Below are 17,387 nucleotides of genomic sequence, written 5' to 3' on the forward strand. Positions count from 1 at the left end.
ACGACGACAATGGTGATGATGATTATTGTGACTATGACATTCACCTGTAGATATACCGTCTCCTTATAATGGGCATATTCCCTTAACATATTACAAGCGTCGCACACACGTATGGACGAGGTGAATTAATTGTCCACCGGTAGGTTGATATACACAATAGATGCGCGTGCATGTTAGTACTAATAATGCGTTTTGATTGATATGACTGTATTGTATCGCCTATAGCAACTAAACAATGGGCGAGAGGAGACGGAGGGAGAGTGGATGGAGAGCTAAATAAATAAATTAATCTACTCGACGAGTGTCGGGGAGTAGCGGTGGGGGGAGTGGGGAGTGGGGAGAGAGTGGGGGAGGGGTTGGTGGGTGGGGAGAGAGTGGGGGGAGGGAGTTGGGGGGGGTTGGTGGGTGGGGAGATAGTGGGGGGGGGGAGAGAGTTGGGGGGGGTGGTTGGTGGGTGGGGAGAGAGTGGGGGGAGGGAGCAACAGGAGGAAGGAGAGATTGGTTGTAGAGATGCACACACAGACACAGAGAGAGACTCACACACACGCACAGATCTTATGAGAAGCTCTCAACACAAACCAACATCAAGTGAGCAGCAATCGCCAAGGCTTATCAATGTGCATGGTCATTTTTGCACCGGTAAGAACTTGACCGTTCACTCTGGCCGGACGCGCGGTTATTTAATTGCGTGAGTGCACTGATGCATAAGGTGCAGCGTGCCGTGCGTGTGTGGTACACGGTGTGATGCCTCTGTCTCCGCGTCTGTGTGCGCCTGTGGTCTTCTGTGCATAGGTGCGCGTGTGCATGGGCAACTCTTGATTCAATGTACGTGAGTGTCATATGTGTTTCGCAAACGGGCCAGTGGGTTTAAAATCAATAGAGAGAGATCACGTAATTTTGGCCAAATGTGTTGTCATATTATTACTTATTAATGCGGGCTCCCGGAATGCGCCTGCGATTCTGCATGCGTACAAAAAAAATGTTTTGCATGGGAATGTGTTCACTAAAACGAGATTGATACGCAGATGCAAGCATCGTTTTTTGTTGTTGTTGGCAACGATTCTGGACTACTGCGCTTATTATCCGTGCATGGGTTGCTGAGCGTTGATTCGTGCACACTCCGAAGGCGAACGGAATCGCAGAAAGCCGGAGATTAATTCTCGAGAGAGAGAAACGGGAACGGGGGGACCAGGGGGTGCGGGAGAGACGGTCGCAGAAAGAGACCCTGAGACAGAGACACGGAGAGAGACATTCATTTGAGAGATAGAGAGAGAGAGAGACACGCTGTATTACGAATGTTCATGTATTATTGATCGTAAGTACACATATCCTATGTGGTTATGTGTGTGCTGCATTTGCATACACAGCGTTCATACATGCACCGCATTAAGAGTGCAAATACTCTGCAGTTAAAGACTATGAACGTTTCTGTGATAATGAATGTAATTGCGTGCACAATGTAAGCGAACGGTATGTATGCCTGCGTATAACTCTGCAATGACCTGTCAATCAGATAACACGGAATGCCTGCCTATGAACAGGTGGTTTTTTTGCATGTCTGCACGCGCGCGTGGACACGCGTGTGTATGAACCTGAGCTTCTGTTGCTTACGAGCAGGATGAGACGCTCACTCATCATTAAGAATGGTGCTCTGTGCAGATGCACAGGGAGGCTCTGGAGACAGAAAGGGCTGCAGACCGCGAGAGAGAGAGAGATGGGAGAGAGATGCAGGCACGGGGAGAGAGATGGAGAGAGCCAGAGAGATATATACGGAGACAAGGAGAGATGTAGAAAGATACGAACGCTAGAGGGAGGTGCACAGAGATGTGGGCAGATGCAGAGGAAAAGAGGAGTCGGCAAAAGCGCTGAGAGACAGAGAAAGAGGCAGATAAATGGGCGCTCAGTCAGACACAGAGACGGGGACAAGACAGAGAGACAAACACACACTTGCAGAGAAAACACACACTGAGAGAGACAGACACAGAGACACAGAGAGATAGACACACACACACACAGATAGACACACACAGAGACACAAGGAGATAGACACACACACAGAGACAGAGAGATAGACACACACAGAGACACAGAGAGATACACACACACAGAGAGATAGACACACAAAGCGAGAGATAGACACACACAGAGACACAGAGAAATAGACACACACAGAGACACAGAGAGATACACACACACACAGAGACACAGAAAGATAGACACACACAGAGACACAGAGAGATAGACACAGAGAGAGAGAGAGACACAGATAGATAGACACACACAGAGACACAAAGAGATAGACACACACAGAGACACAGAGAGATAGACACACACACAGAGACACAGAAAGATACACACACACAGAGACACATAGAGATAGACAGACACACAGAGCCACAGCGAGATAGACACACACACAGAGACACAGAGAGATACACACACACAGAGACACAGAGAGATAGACACACAGAGACACAGAAAGATAGACACACACACAGAGACACACAGAGATAGACAGACACACAGAGCCACAGCGAAATAGACACACACACACACAGAGACACAGAGAAATAGACACACATAGAGACACAGAGAGATAGACACACACAGAGACACACAGAGATAGATACACACAGAGACACACAGAGATAGACACACACAGAGACTCAGAGAGATAGACACACACAGAGACACACAGAGATAGACACACACAGAGACACACAGAGATAGACATACACATAGAGACACAGAGAGATAGACACACACAAGGACACAGAGAGTCTCTCTCACGAAGTGGATTCGCCGTACCCGTACATAAAAAAGACAAAGATCCCCCGTATAGCCTTGACAGACTGTAGGGGCAAGTGCTGTTAGCGAGCACACATACACCTTGCTGCAAAGACGTGGGCAATGGCATTGCACCCACGTGCCCAGGCGCTGCTGCTCATCAATGCATAACGCTACCGAGTACTTGACGACGTTTCGAACACATGTGTTGGGTGACATGCGAATTCTGTAGAATGTAGTAGCACTGTGCCGTCGTTAAACAGTGTGCGCTTCTCGGCACAACGCCGAATAATGATGAATGAGCATCTTTACTCTTGGTGCAACACCGACTAATTGTGAGTGGGAGCCTTTATTTATAACTGGAGGAGAGTTATTTTGTTTCACAAACATGTCCAGTCATGGGCAAGTGAGCAAGTCACCCACAGCAAAACAATACGAAGAACAATGTTCCGGTGGTGAAATTTCGGTTTAAAGCTTTCGTGACTGCAGGGATTCATATTCTTGGTTCTTTTGGCAAAGTCACGTAGAAGGGAAAAAATAAAATAATAAAATAACACAATTCTCACGACGTTTCGATTGCAACACCAGCAATCGTCATCAGGTGTGATAACCACAGCAAGATTTTTTTTTTTTAAAGTGGCGTTTTTTCCGGGCATAGATGGACTCGTCCGTTTGAACAACCGCTAGTCGCTGTCCGTGGAGCTGACGTTAAGAAAAAAACGCCACTTAAAAACAATGTGCTGTGGTTTTCACACCTAATGATGATTGCTTGTGTTGCAATTGAAACGTTGTGAGAATTTTATTGTTTTATATATTTTTTATTTCCCTTCTACGTGACTTTACCGAAAGAACCAAGAATAATGTTCCTGTACTTCGTTGTGAAATCTATAATTTACAATGATAAGTAATGTTATTTGGTGTGAGCACCGTGCTGAATTTGAACAAAACTCCGGGGAGAATTGGTGGTGAGCGCGCAGTAATTACACAAAATAATCCACCTCGTTAATCGGAAGGAGAAAAGACGAGGGAGGGGGGGGGTGAAACGGGGAGAATCGATGTCGCAGTTGCGTTCCCTGGGACCGAGGAAAGCCGCCCGACTCGTGCCCTCTCGGTCCATTCAGCGTCGTCTCCACTCGACTCCTGGAGCGTGGCGTGGCGCGCATCTCCACCCTCAACACCGGAGCCACTGTGGGAAATTCCACGTTTTTTTTGTTTTGTAATTATACGGCGGTGTGGTGAATGACGAGGCCAAACCCCACACACGGTCGGGGTTGCGACATTACGATCGGTCACGGGTGGAGACTGAGCGGTCAGTCACCGCTCCTCGTAGTTGCCTCCCTCCTCACTCCCTCCCTCCCTCCTTCCCTCCCTCCCTCCCTCCTTCCGCCCGATTCTCACGCGACGTTTTTTTCGTCGTGTTTAGATTTGTGTCGTGTTTCGTGTCGTGTTTAGTTTCGTGTGTGTCGTGGTGGGAGTTACCCACACTTTACCCGACGGCACGTGACCTGCTGATGAACTCACACTTATGACTATTTGTTTATTATATTTTAGCTGTAAGGCTCATTGAGCTCTACCGCTCTTTTTGTTTCTCACAAGCGACCTGGCCACAAATGATGATAGCTCGTAGACGTGGCGCATCACGTGGACATGTATAGCAGCAGACAAATAGTCGAAACGCGTGTTTTTAAATGTGGAGGGAAACACCGGAGAAAATCCACACGTCCACGGGAAGAGAGACACGCACGCTCCAAACACACAAGCTGCGTGGACAGAACCCGGGGCTGGACAGGGCGAGGTGGTGGGGTGGACGGGGAATCGTTGGAGCGATTGTAAGAAACTCTTGCAACATCCGGAGTGGTTCACCACTCGGGGCCACACGCGGGGTACAAACGCACCCCGAGGGTTTAGAACGGAGCGAGCGGTGAGCGTGGTCCTGCGTTTTATCACCACCAACGACGGCACACGGCTTTCGAAAGCTACACGTCCCCGCGCTCACCGTTGAGCACGGTTGGCTACGTACGGCGCGAAAGAAGTTCAACGGACATCCGTGTGATGTTCAAATGTAGCTACTTGTTCATGTATGTCTGTACACATCTGTAGGAGGGGTTGGGGGAGGGGGGAATGACTTTCGATGGGGCGCACGCACTTTGGATTTGCGCGTGCAGTGATTTACGAGCCCCAGAGAGAGAGAGAGGGAGAGACACACACGGTGAAGACTCGGAGACGAACGGAGAACACGGATCAACACAGTTAGACACCCGAGTGATGGACAGAGGGGAAGAAGCGGAATGACACAAAATATGGGGCCAATTGAGGCCAGGAATTTGGAACGGTCACAGCGAAGGGAACGGGGAGAGACAATGAGACGGGTGGAGACAAATTGAGACATGCGGAGACAGGGGGAGAGACAGGGGGAGAGACAGGGAGAGAGACAGGGGGAGAGACAGGGAGAGACAGGGGGAGAGACAGGGCAGACGGAAGTGGCGGTCGTGATCTGAGACAGGGGATACAATTATACATCAATTGTGACAAGGCTATAGGCAAGTGTGGAGTCATGTGGACAGAGACTGATGATGACAGGTAAATGCAAGATTAGTGGGGGATGAACACAATATATGACGTGAACAGAGGCAAGATGAAAAATGCATAGGGAAGTGTGAAATACTTCCTTCAGACGCTGTCGCCTCGACAGACCTGGTTTCACCTGAGGACGGCTGCTTGCGTTGTGGCCGAAACGTCGTGAGAATTGTTTTATTATGTTTTATTTTTATTATTTTATTACTTCCCTTCTACGTGACTTTACCGAAAGAACCAAGAAAAAGTGTGAAATACGTTCATCGTTGTCATTCGTGTCGCCACCATCATCACGAGCATCGACATTCATCATTATCATCATTATCATCAGAATCATCATCATAATTATTCTCATCATCTGCCTGGGATTGACACGACTCGATAGAAACGTGTTGCCACGTAGTCGTCCTATGGACAGGCTCGACCCCACCACGGGAATGTGGAATTGCCCACCGCTGGCATGAGGCTACGGACAGAGTGAAGCATCATCCGCCCGTTCGTTAAAGCATGGGAGGTTTGTGTTGACCTGTTGATGACAACTCTCAACAAGCATTCGTTTGATTTTCGATCATCGTCGAACATTGGCGTGCCGTCCGGTGAGAGGCGGTCTCGCATACTCCAGAAACGAAGGCGAATATTCGTTCGTCGGTATGTTTATTTGCTTTCCCCGTGCCACATTTTTTTTCTCGTTTATATTTATTTGTTTCTCAGCGATGGAGAAATTTTTAAAATTGTGTGCGCGCCGCGAGAGAGAGGAGAAGCAGAAATTAAATTTAAAGGCCGAGCTTGCAGCGAGAGACAGAGGGGGGGGGGGTGAGGCTATCGCAAGACACGGACGAATGCACAGAGACACACAGATTCAACCCTAGACGGACATTCAGAGCCACGGGAATGATAAGACGGCGACACGGAAGAGGAGAGAGACGTGGAGGAAAAGAATGTTGCTGGGCATGGAGAGGCGTAGAAAATCAGAAACTGTACAGAAAGTGGGATGGTGACAATGAGATACAGAAGCAGAGAGATGCGGGCAGAGGGACATTGAGACGAGGATGACAATGGGTAACGACAAATACACGCAAAGACCCCCCCCCCACCCCGTGTAGCCTGCAACAGATTGTAGGGGCAAGTGCTGTTAGCGAGCACCTATGAAGGCCGGAACGGCACACGAGGGGGTGGGTGGCCACAGCACCACTCCCGACCGCCTTTGGCTCCCCAGAGGTGATGTTTACACACCGCACCAGATACTCATTTAAGGCCGAGTTGACCTAGGGGAGGCCCGGGACCGGTTCGGATAATCGTCACTGGGTCTTGGCCGTGAGCGGGAATCGAACCCGGGTGGCCGGGTTTATAGCGCAGCGCTGCTAAACGCTACACAGAGACACAGACAAATACACACGGGCACACGGTCACACGTAGACACGGACACAACAACAACAACAGTGGCCACGCCGTGAGATGCGGGTCCACACCCCCCCCTCTCACATCTCCGCGAGAGCACTGACAAATTAATCGCCGAATCCCATTCACTCCGAACCGCGGCACATGAACAAGTGTTGCCATGCCGCTGCCCCGAATTCGGATGTCATTGTACATTTAAATGTAGGTCAGTGACGCGTGTTGCTTGCTGTGCAGGCAATACACCGATGTATATGAGCCGGCGATTTGTAAACAAGGGGGGGGGGTTGCTTGCTTTGCTGTGAAATTCTTCCGGGGATGGAGGGTGGTGAGGAGGGGGGTGGGTTGTACCTGCAGGAAGCAGTACAGCAAGTAGGGTGTGGTGATCTTATCCTGTGGTGGGGTGGGGGGTTGTTTTGTTGAATGCTCAAGCCCTCTTCTCGCGCGTCATACGATTTGTCCCAACCACGTGATGAAGACCAATGCTTGCCTGTTGGAATTGGCCAAATATCTCAATGCAAGGCTATGAGTTATAATGACTCACGGTTGTATGTTGACTCAATCGTTTGCTATAATCATCATCATCTCTGTGGAGGGGTCACTAAATTAAGTACCACTTTGATTTGTCGCATGTTGTCGATTTTTGTCCTGTGAGCAGACCAGCCGCTGCACAGAAATGTGGAATTTATATCATTTTGAGCAGGAAGACTGACTTTGATAATGATGACGGTGATGATTTGCTGCTGACTAGCAACATCGCACCGCCCACTCAAGTATGTAATTGTCAAAAATGTTTTAAATGCATTCCCTTTAATAACTGAGTCGTGCACTGCTATTCATTTTTCATGCGTTATCTCTGTTTTCTAGAAAACTTGTTTACATTCAACTCTGTGTCTCGTCATTTGTCTGCATCGTTCCTCACGACACAAGAGGAGAGCGAGGATGAATCCCTTTGATATTCTGTCTGAAAACATGCCAACTATGGCACGCCAATGTCCTTGATGACGAGTGTTTGGTCCAAAGTGATGCGTCACATACTCATGTCACCACCTATTTGTAGCAGCAGCAGCAGGAGCAACAGAACACACACCTTCCCCATACGACGTCGCATCGTCTCTATTTAAGTTTCAAGAATCGACAGCTCGGCATCACATTATCATTCAGATGGGAGAGCAACCGTGGACATTTTTTTTTAAGCGATTGAAATTCCAGACGTTTGGGACATTAATTGCTTTGCATTGCCCCTCTACATTCTATGAAACGAACCAGGTGGGAACCTCTTGAGACCGCGAAATAGGCGGTAGTGATGGGTGGGACGAGTGGTGCGCGGGGTGGAGGAGGAGGATGGGGGTAGGCAGTTTGGAGGTTGGGAATAGGGGGAAGAAGGTGTGATGGGTGGGACGCGTGTGCAGGATGGAGGTAAATGATCGGGCAAGCAACTTGGAGGTCGATGGGTGGGACACGGGGAAGAGGGCAGCTCACCGAGACGGGCATTGGAGTGGCACCCACGAGGTTGGCGACGAAGGGGAAGAGCTCCAGACAGCAGCGGTGGTGATAACGACGACGATGAGACTGTGTGTAAGGTCCGTACCGTGGAGATCGTTCGACAAGCTGCACGAGAGTTGTCAGGCTCTTGTAGGAGGAAGGGAACGGCGGTGGCGGCAATGGCCTTGAGGACATCTTCAACATTGACCCTTGGGGATCATTTTCGCTAAAAATATGATAATTGTTTTTTTATCCTTCTATCTGGCAACAAAACTGACACCTTTTTTAAATCCTTTATATTAAGTTCGCGTGCTTGCTTGCTTGCGTGCTTGCTTGCTTAGGACCGTGCAAATCTTTCGGTCGTTTTTTAACCCACTTCCCGTGATCCAATCGAGCTGACATTTTCCACACAGACTCGTTGTGCCAGACAATTATTGTTCGTGAAAAAAATTCCCAAAATTTTACACTTTTTAGGCAAAAAATTTTTATTTTACATATATTCAAATAGAACGCATTCATGGCTTTGGCTGAACGTCAGAGTGTAAGAGCCCAGAGCGTAACCCCTCCAGAGGCCGTGGCGGAATAGCGCAGTTGGTAGCGCCCTCGCTTCCCATGCCAAAGGTCGCGGGATCGATCCCCGCGTCCTCCACAGGCGTATATATTTTTAAATCCTTTATATTAAGTTCGCTGCCACGCATATAAAGGATTTATAGTGAAAAACTTTGTTTTTACGGGTTATACTTATTTACAAGGAGTAATGTTTGCATAGACCACAATACCTGCAGTCATAATGCAAACAAAAAACATAACTCTGATAATGTGCACTGTCCTTAAAGTTGATCTGGTCCAACCATGTGAGACTAGGCTCTAAGGAAAGCTGTCTCAGGTGTGGACCAATCAACCTTGAAGGACAGTGCACATTATCAGAGGTATGTTTTTTGTTTGCATTATAACTGCAGGTATTGTGATCTATGCAAACATGACTCCTTGTAAAATAAGGTGTCAGTTTTGTTGCCAGATAAAAGGGTAAAAAACCAATTATCATATTTTTTACTGGCAAATGAGGTTCCAATGGTGATCATTTTGGCGTTCATCGCGGCCCGTGGTGCTCTGGCAGCTGCAATAATTTATTTTTTACGTGGCCTCGGGTCAATTGATTGACAGGGAAACGGCGTCAAGTGGCAGGGGACGGGCTGCACATTCCACGCATTCATTACCAAGAGGCGGAAGCCTCACGGCCCTGGAGGTTCTCGTGTCTAGGGGAGACGGATTTTGCAAGCCGAGTTAGATTGCGTTTGCCTGTTTGTGTGTACATGGGGGGAGGTGGGGGGGGAGCGGTGGCGCAGTGGTTAGCGCGCTGGCGTCTGAGAAACGCCGGCGACTCGAGTTTCGATTTCCCGCTCACGGCCAACACCAGTGATGGTCATCTGAACCGGTCCTGGGTCTCCTCTAGGTCGATTCTGCCTCAAATGAGTACCCAATACGCTGGGTCAACCTCGCCACTGGGGAGACAAAGGCCGTCCGGTCGGGCGTGGTGCTGGCCACCCACCCCCTCGTGTGCCGTTCTGGCCTTCATAGGTGCTCGCGAACAGCACTTGCCCCTACAGTCTGTTCAGGCTATACGGGGGATCTTTGGAGTGGAGAGCGGTGGTGCACTGCGCCATGAAGCCGACCGCCAAAGTTCAAATCCCGCTCACGACCAGCGACAGTGACGACTGTTTGTGCCGGTCCTGGGCCCCCCCTAGGTCGACTCAGCCTCTGATGCGCTGCGTCAACATCGCCACCGGGGAGACGGGGGCGGCCGGCCGGGCGCGGTGCTGCCCACAGCGCCTTCCCCTCTCGTGCGCCGTGGGTTGTTGTTGTTGTTGTTGTGGTCCGGCCTTCACAGATGCTGCTCGCTCACAGCGCTTGGCCCCAACAGTCTTGTCGATGCTATTCGGTGGCGGGGGATTGGGCTGGGGGAGGGGGGGCAGAGATCTGTGTCGTTGTGTGGACAGGGTGTGCGCGTGTCGTCTCGTTTCAACGCGCCGAGTGCGCCTCGCCCAGGGCTCGATGTGGATCTGCGAGTGAACGCGCGGAGCGCTGCGACCATTGCGCCCTCGCTCCAGTCGATTAACCGCCTGGAGAATGGGGAAGTCAACAAGACGGCGAAGCATTTGCTGCCGCGGATGGGCCGGCGTTTGGCACGGGAACAAGCCTGTGAAGGAGTCCCCCTCGTGAGAGAAGGATGGGTGGGGTGGGTGGGTGGGTGGTGTGGGTGGTGTATGTGGGTGGGTGGTGTGAGTGGTGTGGCTGGGTGGGTGGTGTGAGTGGTGTGGGTGGGTGGGTGGTGTGAGTGGTGTGGGTGGTGTGAGTGGTGTGGGTGTGTGGGTGAGTGGGTGGGTGGTGTGTGTGGGTGGTTACTCGTGAGAGTTCTGTTCAGAAATCCGCCCTTTAATTAAAACAAAATAAATTCTCAAACGCTGTAAATATCAAAGGGCCGGTCCTCTCTAATGAGACACGCGGCGGAGGGAGGGAGAGGGCGGTGCGGGTGGTTGCGTGGACCTAGAGGGTAACAGTTCGACTCCCGATAACGAACAGAGAACTGACAAAGACAAATATCACCCCCCCCCTTCCTTCCCCGGTATAAACATCCAGGCTGTTGGGGCAAGTGCAGTTCGCGAGCAGCTGTTAAGGCCGGACACGGCGCACGATGGGGTAGTGTGGCCAAAACCACACTCACCCGCCTTTGTCTCCCCAGCACCGATGTGTACGATATGGCACCAGCTACTCGTGTAAAGCCGCGTCGTCCTCAGGGATGCCCAGGACAGGTTCAGATCTACGCCACTACCGATGGCTGGGAATTTAGAATTCATACCGCGGTGTTCCAAACATCACCCTCCTGACAATATTCCCCGAGAGCTGTAACGGACTACCGGGGCAAGTGGTGTTAGCGAGCAGCAGCACCTATGAAAGGTCGAAACGACACACGAGGGGGTGGTGTGGCAAGCACCACGCCCGCCCGGCCGCCTTTATCTCCCTAGTGCGAACAGTTACACACCGCACCAGGTACTCCTGTGAGGCTGAGTCGACCTAGGGGAGGCCCAGGACCGGTGCAGATAATTGTCACTTGTGTCTGTGGTCGTGAGCGGAAATCGAACTCGGGTTTCCGGGTTCGTAGCGCAGCGCCCGAAGCACTTCACCACCTACACACAGCACCCACTCAAGAACATCTACACTGAGATGCAAACACAGCACATGTGTGTGCACAGACACGCGCGCGTGTGGTCGTGTAGATACATGCCCACACACGGATGCTCTCTCACACACACAGAGAGAAATAAGCTAATTAACACACACACACACGTACACACAGATATATAAAGACAAAGATACCCCGTTTAGCCTCAACAGAGTGTTGGAGTGAATGCTGTTAGCGAGCGCCTATGAAAGCCGGCACGGCACACGATGGGCTGAGTGGGTGGCCAGCACCACGCCCGGCCGCCTTTGTCTCCCCAGTGACGACATTTACACAGCGCACCAGTCACTCCTGTGTGTGGCTGAGTCGACCTAGGGGAGGCCCTGAACCGATTCCGATCATCGTCACCGGTATTGGCCGTGAGCGGGAAATTGACCTTCGGGTCTCTGGCCGGGTTCGCAGCGCGGCGCGCTCCGCGTTCCACCACCGCGACCCCCACCCGCACGTTACCCAGCGCCGGTTGCCAACGCTTGCCATCTGCTGCCGTGAGAACGGACGTCTCGCGAAAGCCTCTGGCGTCGTCGTCATTCGCACGGACGCAATTGAAGCGGACAGACGAAGAATGAACGCGGGCGATTGAAGCCGAGTCAAGGAGTCGGACTATGTAGGGGGTGTGGATCGGTGACTCTCCAGTTGTTACGCTGCAATATGGGACCCCCCCCACCACCACCCCCTGCTCACGGCTAACATCGGTGAAGAGTGATATATGATGTAAACAAAATAATATATCTTCTTGGTTCTTTCGGTAAAGTCACGTAGAAGGGAAATAATAAAATAATACAAATAAAACATAATAAAATAAATCTCACGACGTTTCGGCCACAACGCAAGCAGACGGCTGCTTGCGTTGTGGCCGAAACGTCGTGAGAATTATTTTATTATGTTTTATTTGGATTATTTTATTATTTCCCTTCTACGTGACTTTACCGAAAGAACCAAGAAGATGAATCCCTGCAGTCACGAAAGCTTTAAATCGAAAAATAAAATGTATCATTAACTTTTTACATTTTCATAATAAAGTGTTTTGGGTTAGATCGCGTAAGTATAAATATTGTATCGTAACCCTCCACCACCCGACACAGCCAATTAGTAAGGGATTTGTGACGATTTTAAAGCGCCAATTAGCTACTACTTCAGCCCACCGGTGTGTTGGAGGTTAAATCCACAACACTTACCATTTGAGTAGTACGACGTTTCGCTGGTAATTACCAGAGGTGTGGACTCGAGTCATGTGACTTGGACTCGAGTCAGACTCGAGTCATGAATTTGATGACTTGCGACTCGACTTGGACTTGCATAACAATGACTTTGTCCCACCTCTGAGATGTGGACTCGAGTCATGTGACTTGGACTCGAGTCAGACTCGAGTCATGAATTTGATGACTTGCGACTCGACTTGGACTTGCATAACAATGACTTTGTCCCACCTATGAGATGTGGACTCGAGTCATGTGACTTGGACTCGAGTCAGACTCGAGTCATGAATTTGATGACTTGCGACTCGACTTGGACTTGCATAACAATGACTTTGTCCCACCTCTGGTAACTACATCCAGCATCATCGGGCGACTTAAATTTTACCAGGTAAGGAGAACGGAGCTGTATCGCTTTTTTCAGAAGCGACCTGCCCACAAATGATAGCTCAACACAGTGGCTTATCACGTGGACATTCATAGCAAACACATTCTGAACGCGCGATGTTGATTCTCAATGTGCAGGGGAAAACCCGGAGTGCCCGTAGAAAAATCCACGCGACCACGGGCAGAGAGGCACGCTAACTCCACATATACAGCAGGCGTCAGGGTTGGGCTCAACCCCACGATCTCCTGTGTACCAGGCGAGGTAGTTAACATCTCCTAGCCATCGTGGTCCCTAGACTCCTGTAGTAGTAGCTACTACGGACCCCGCACTTTCAAGGGCCCCGCGCTCAATGCTTTCAAGCTGCCAATTCCGGTTCAGTGATTCTGCACTTGCTCTATTACTATAGTACTATACCGCCTTCAACTTTTATGAACGACTGGGTGTTTAAAGTTAGCGATTTGTAGTATTATCTGGGCTGTATAGCAAATGAAAAAAACACAATTACTTTACTGTGCAAGTTAAACATTTGTGTTTTATGTTTTTTTATTTATTTAGGGCCCCTTTATAATATATGCTACAGGCCCCGCACTAGCTCAATCCGGCACTGGGGGGAGGAGAGAGATATGAGGGGGGCAATGGCGGCTGTCGGCGGGGTCGTATCTTCCTGCGGTTAAAGTGAATCGTGACACCTGTTGTCGGAAGTCAGCAGTGGCCAGAACCGTCCATTCTTCGGGCACGGCGAATCGGGGCGATTGCCCCAGGCCCCGCGCTTTGGGGGGGGGAGGGGGGTGGGCGAAGGGGAGAACCCTCTTCGACGTAACGGAGTCCGATGTAATTCTTTCCACTTTAGTTAGAAGGCGGTGGGGTGGAGGGCGAGAAGCCCACACAGTTGTGCGCGTACATGCGTTGAACTTCTTTCGCACCGTACGTGCTAATCGTAGGTGCGCGGGGAGCGGTGAAAGGGGCTACACACGATTAGGGGACCCCGCCCCCACCCCGCCCGCACCCCGCCCCCACCCCGCCCCCACCCCGCCCCCACCCCGCCCCTATGGACGTTGGTGGCAGGCGGCTGCACGACCCAGCAGAGGCGTCGTGCCCGCTGGCAGCAAGTTGGGAGGAGATCCCCGCCACTAGTTGATGCCACGCGCTCCGTAGGGGGGGGCGTGGGGGGGGTCGGGGGGCGTGGGGTGGGGGGCGTGGGGTGGGTGGAGTGGGGGGGTGGAGTGGGGGGGTGAGCGCAAGAGATAGCCGAACGCATTCAACTCAAACCTCATTCATTCTCGTAATTCATTATCGCGTGTTCTTCCAATGGGCACTGTTCGCTTACATTATATATTTTTGCGTGTGCCATTCTTTCGCGTTGGACATTTCCTTGTTTATTTTAAATCAACATTTCGTTTCATTTGTGCCTGGGCTGAGCGTTGTTTTCTATCATCCAATGCCCGCCGTTGACAAAATGGCGCGAAGGGAATTAAGGTGGATTTGGAGAGGCAGCGATTAATATTTCATGCCTCTGTCGATGCCATAGCAAAATGCTAAATTATCAGCACAAAATGTGACTTAGAGTTATTAAAAAGATTAAAGGATGATAGATAATTCCTTCATCCCGTCTAATTAACGCGTGACGATTTGCTTTGTGTCTCGTTTCAAGTGAGGGTTGGAAGAAGATGTCTCACTGGTTATGGTGTATCTGTGTGTGCGTGTAGCGGTGTGCCGTCTCGGCCTGCATGGCCGTTACTCGCTAGCAACATTTGCCTCTAAAGTCTGCTAAGGCTGGAACGGGGAGATGGTTGTCTTGTGTGGAGCGCTGGCTGGACATCCATCCCCTCGTGTGCCGTGACGCCCTTCATGGGTCTTACTCGCCAACAGCACTTGTCCTAACAGCCCGTTGAAGGATATACGGAGGATCTTCGTCTTTGGAGCGGTTTGCGTTTTTCGTTCACGGCCACCAACACCAAGTGACGATTATCTGAACCGGTTCTGGCCCTCCCCGAGGTTGACTCGGCCTCAAATGAGTACCTGGTGCGGTGTTTAAACGTCACCTCCTCGTGTGCCGTGCCGCCCTTCATCGGTGGAAATCTTTGCCTGGGTTGTGGTTCTGTGATGTCTTCTCGGGAAATAAACGTCCCATTCTCATACTTCTACGGCCCCGATGGCACTGAGCGCCCATTCCCTCGACCCCCTCCCCTCCTGCTTCTCTCCGATAATTGCCGTGAGTTAATAAGACGACGGCCGCCGCTCGATTCGCAAGGCTCTAGCAGCTAACCGGCCAACTTATACGAAAAAAAAATGTTTTTCCATCCAACTTGAATCAACCGCAACTTCCCAGTTGGACTCTCACTTCCCGCCATCTGCTCCACGATGTTGTTTCCAGTTCCTTTTTCACCACACACGACTCGCGCTCCCACCACCACCCACACCCCCACACCCCACTGCCCCACTTCGCTGTGCTCGATGGTGATAGGAATAACAATCGTAAATAAAGTCACGTAGATAGGTTTAAAGAAAATAACAAAAAAACTACGACGTTTCGATCACCACACAAGCGACCGTCGTCAGGATGACCCAAAGAATATGAATCCCTGCAGTCACGAAAGCTTTAAGTCAAGATTTAATCGTAAATCATTGAATACATTTGGCATCGGCGCTGACGCTCTGAACAGGCCTGCCAATCGCCAATGCTGCCCGAAAGGGCCTCGGCTGGAGGGGGTCACTCTGGAGGGGCCCTGTTCGAGGTCGCCTGCTTCCTACCGCACTGTGGACCGTGGCCTTGTAGAAATGTGTGCGTGCCCACACTTGTGCCCACACCTCCGCAAACGTGACCTGCCGATCAACTCAATGCGGCGTATCAATTTGGACCGCTGGGTAATAAGGGGGGGCGGAGTGGATTTCTAAGAGACTCGCCCCCACCCCCCCCCCCCCCACATTGTTGTCGGCTGCCGCGTCTGGAGATTGAGCCGAGAACTGCCTTGCGCACTCTTGGATGTGGAGTCCTGTTGCGCTGCATAGCCATTGCACACCACGGTAACTCGGACGTTTTCGCGGCCTTCAGGACACCGAGATGGTGAGAGAGAGGGCGGTGTGGGGCAATCGTTTAATGTCGTCTCGCTGGGTGGGTGAAGTTCAAACAATGGACTCTCTGGGGTGCAAAGCATCATCAGTGACATTGATGTTTTCATTCATTATAGAAGTCCGCACGTCGATGATCAGAAAGGAGTGCGATGCATGTTCTCATTGTGTGGGCTTCATCCAGCATCGGACCATAATTGACTGATTGATTTGAGCTTGTTGCAATGAATAGGATCGCGAATGTGGGAACCAAACCTTTTGAAGAACAAAAGGGCATCCCTCCATTGATTTGGTGCCTGGGGCCATCGGCCAAAAATTGGCTTATCGGTACCACCCACCGTGGCACATGCTACCAAAGATATTTTGGGAGTTTCTTTCCTGCAAATTACAACAATGTGTGATAGCAAGGCATCGGTAGTAGCTTATTATGGATACAATTGTACCATAGTATGTTAGATTACATTATACGAGCATTTTGCCTGTCCAAGGACTCGTGCATTGCAGTGGACACTCCCCATGGTGGACACTGCTCGTGGTGGACACTGCTCGTGGTGGACACTCCCCATGGTGGACACTGCCCATGGTGGACACCGCCATGGTGGACACTGCCCATGGTGGACACCGCCATGGTGGACACTCCCCATGGTGGACACTCCCCATGGTGGACACCGCCCATGGTGGACACTCCCCATGGTGGACACTCCCCATGGTGGACACTGCTCGTGGTGGACAATGCCCATGGTGGACACCGCCCATGGTGGACACTGCCCATGGTGGATGGCACGGTCACAAGTTTCTACATTTTGCAACCCCAATAACCCCTGGCTGGCCTGTTTCCCGTGATCCTCCCAGCAGCCGAAAGCCTTCACCGCACCACCCCCCGTCGCCCTTAACCTCCCATTAGCGATCGTCCGCGAGACGCGTCCCGCACGACCCCGTGGGCCTGTCCCTTGAACCTTCCGTCAGCCGTCCGTCACTTTCTCAAAATATCCCCGAGAGCCAAACCCGTGCCCGGCGCCGCCGGTGATGCTGCTGCTGCTTCTGCTGCTGCTGCTGAGATTTTCATCGCCGCCACTTAGGCGGTGAACGGCGGCGCAACCGTTTCTGCTGTCGATGTCACCGTTCTTGTTGCGCGACCCTTCATCCCCAAAGGGGGGGAGGGGGGGTAGCGTGCACCACCTTGGCCGCCGAACCACGGAGGGCCGAGTTTCCCCCCCCCCCCCGTTACACGCGATGCGGTTTAAGAACTCCCCCCCCC

The 17,387-nt window shown here is 51.2% G+C and overlaps 1 protein-coding gene across 1 annotated transcript in view; it reads left to right on the forward strand.

Annotated features, from left to right (window-relative positions):
• Positions 1-474: 474 nt before the first annotated feature.
• The window catches only part of LOC144946131 (uncharacterized), a 99,800-nt gene continuing 82,887 nt past the window's right edge, over positions 475-17,387 (forward strand). Inside the window, exon 1 of the mRNA XM_078874893.1 lies at positions 475-639. Within this exon, the coding sequence (XP_078731019.1) occupies positions 616-639 (24 nt within the window). The 5' untranslated portion in view covers positions 475-615. The remainder of the gene's footprint in view (positions 640-17,387) is intronic.

This window comes from Lampetra fluviatilis, chromosome 40 (assembly GCF_964198595.1).
Source record: "Lampetra fluviatilis chromosome 40, kcLamFluv1.1, whole genome shotgun sequence".
NCBI classification, from domain to species: domain Eukaryota; kingdom Metazoa; phylum Chordata; class Hyperoartia; order Petromyzontiformes; family Petromyzontidae; genus Lampetra; species Lampetra fluviatilis.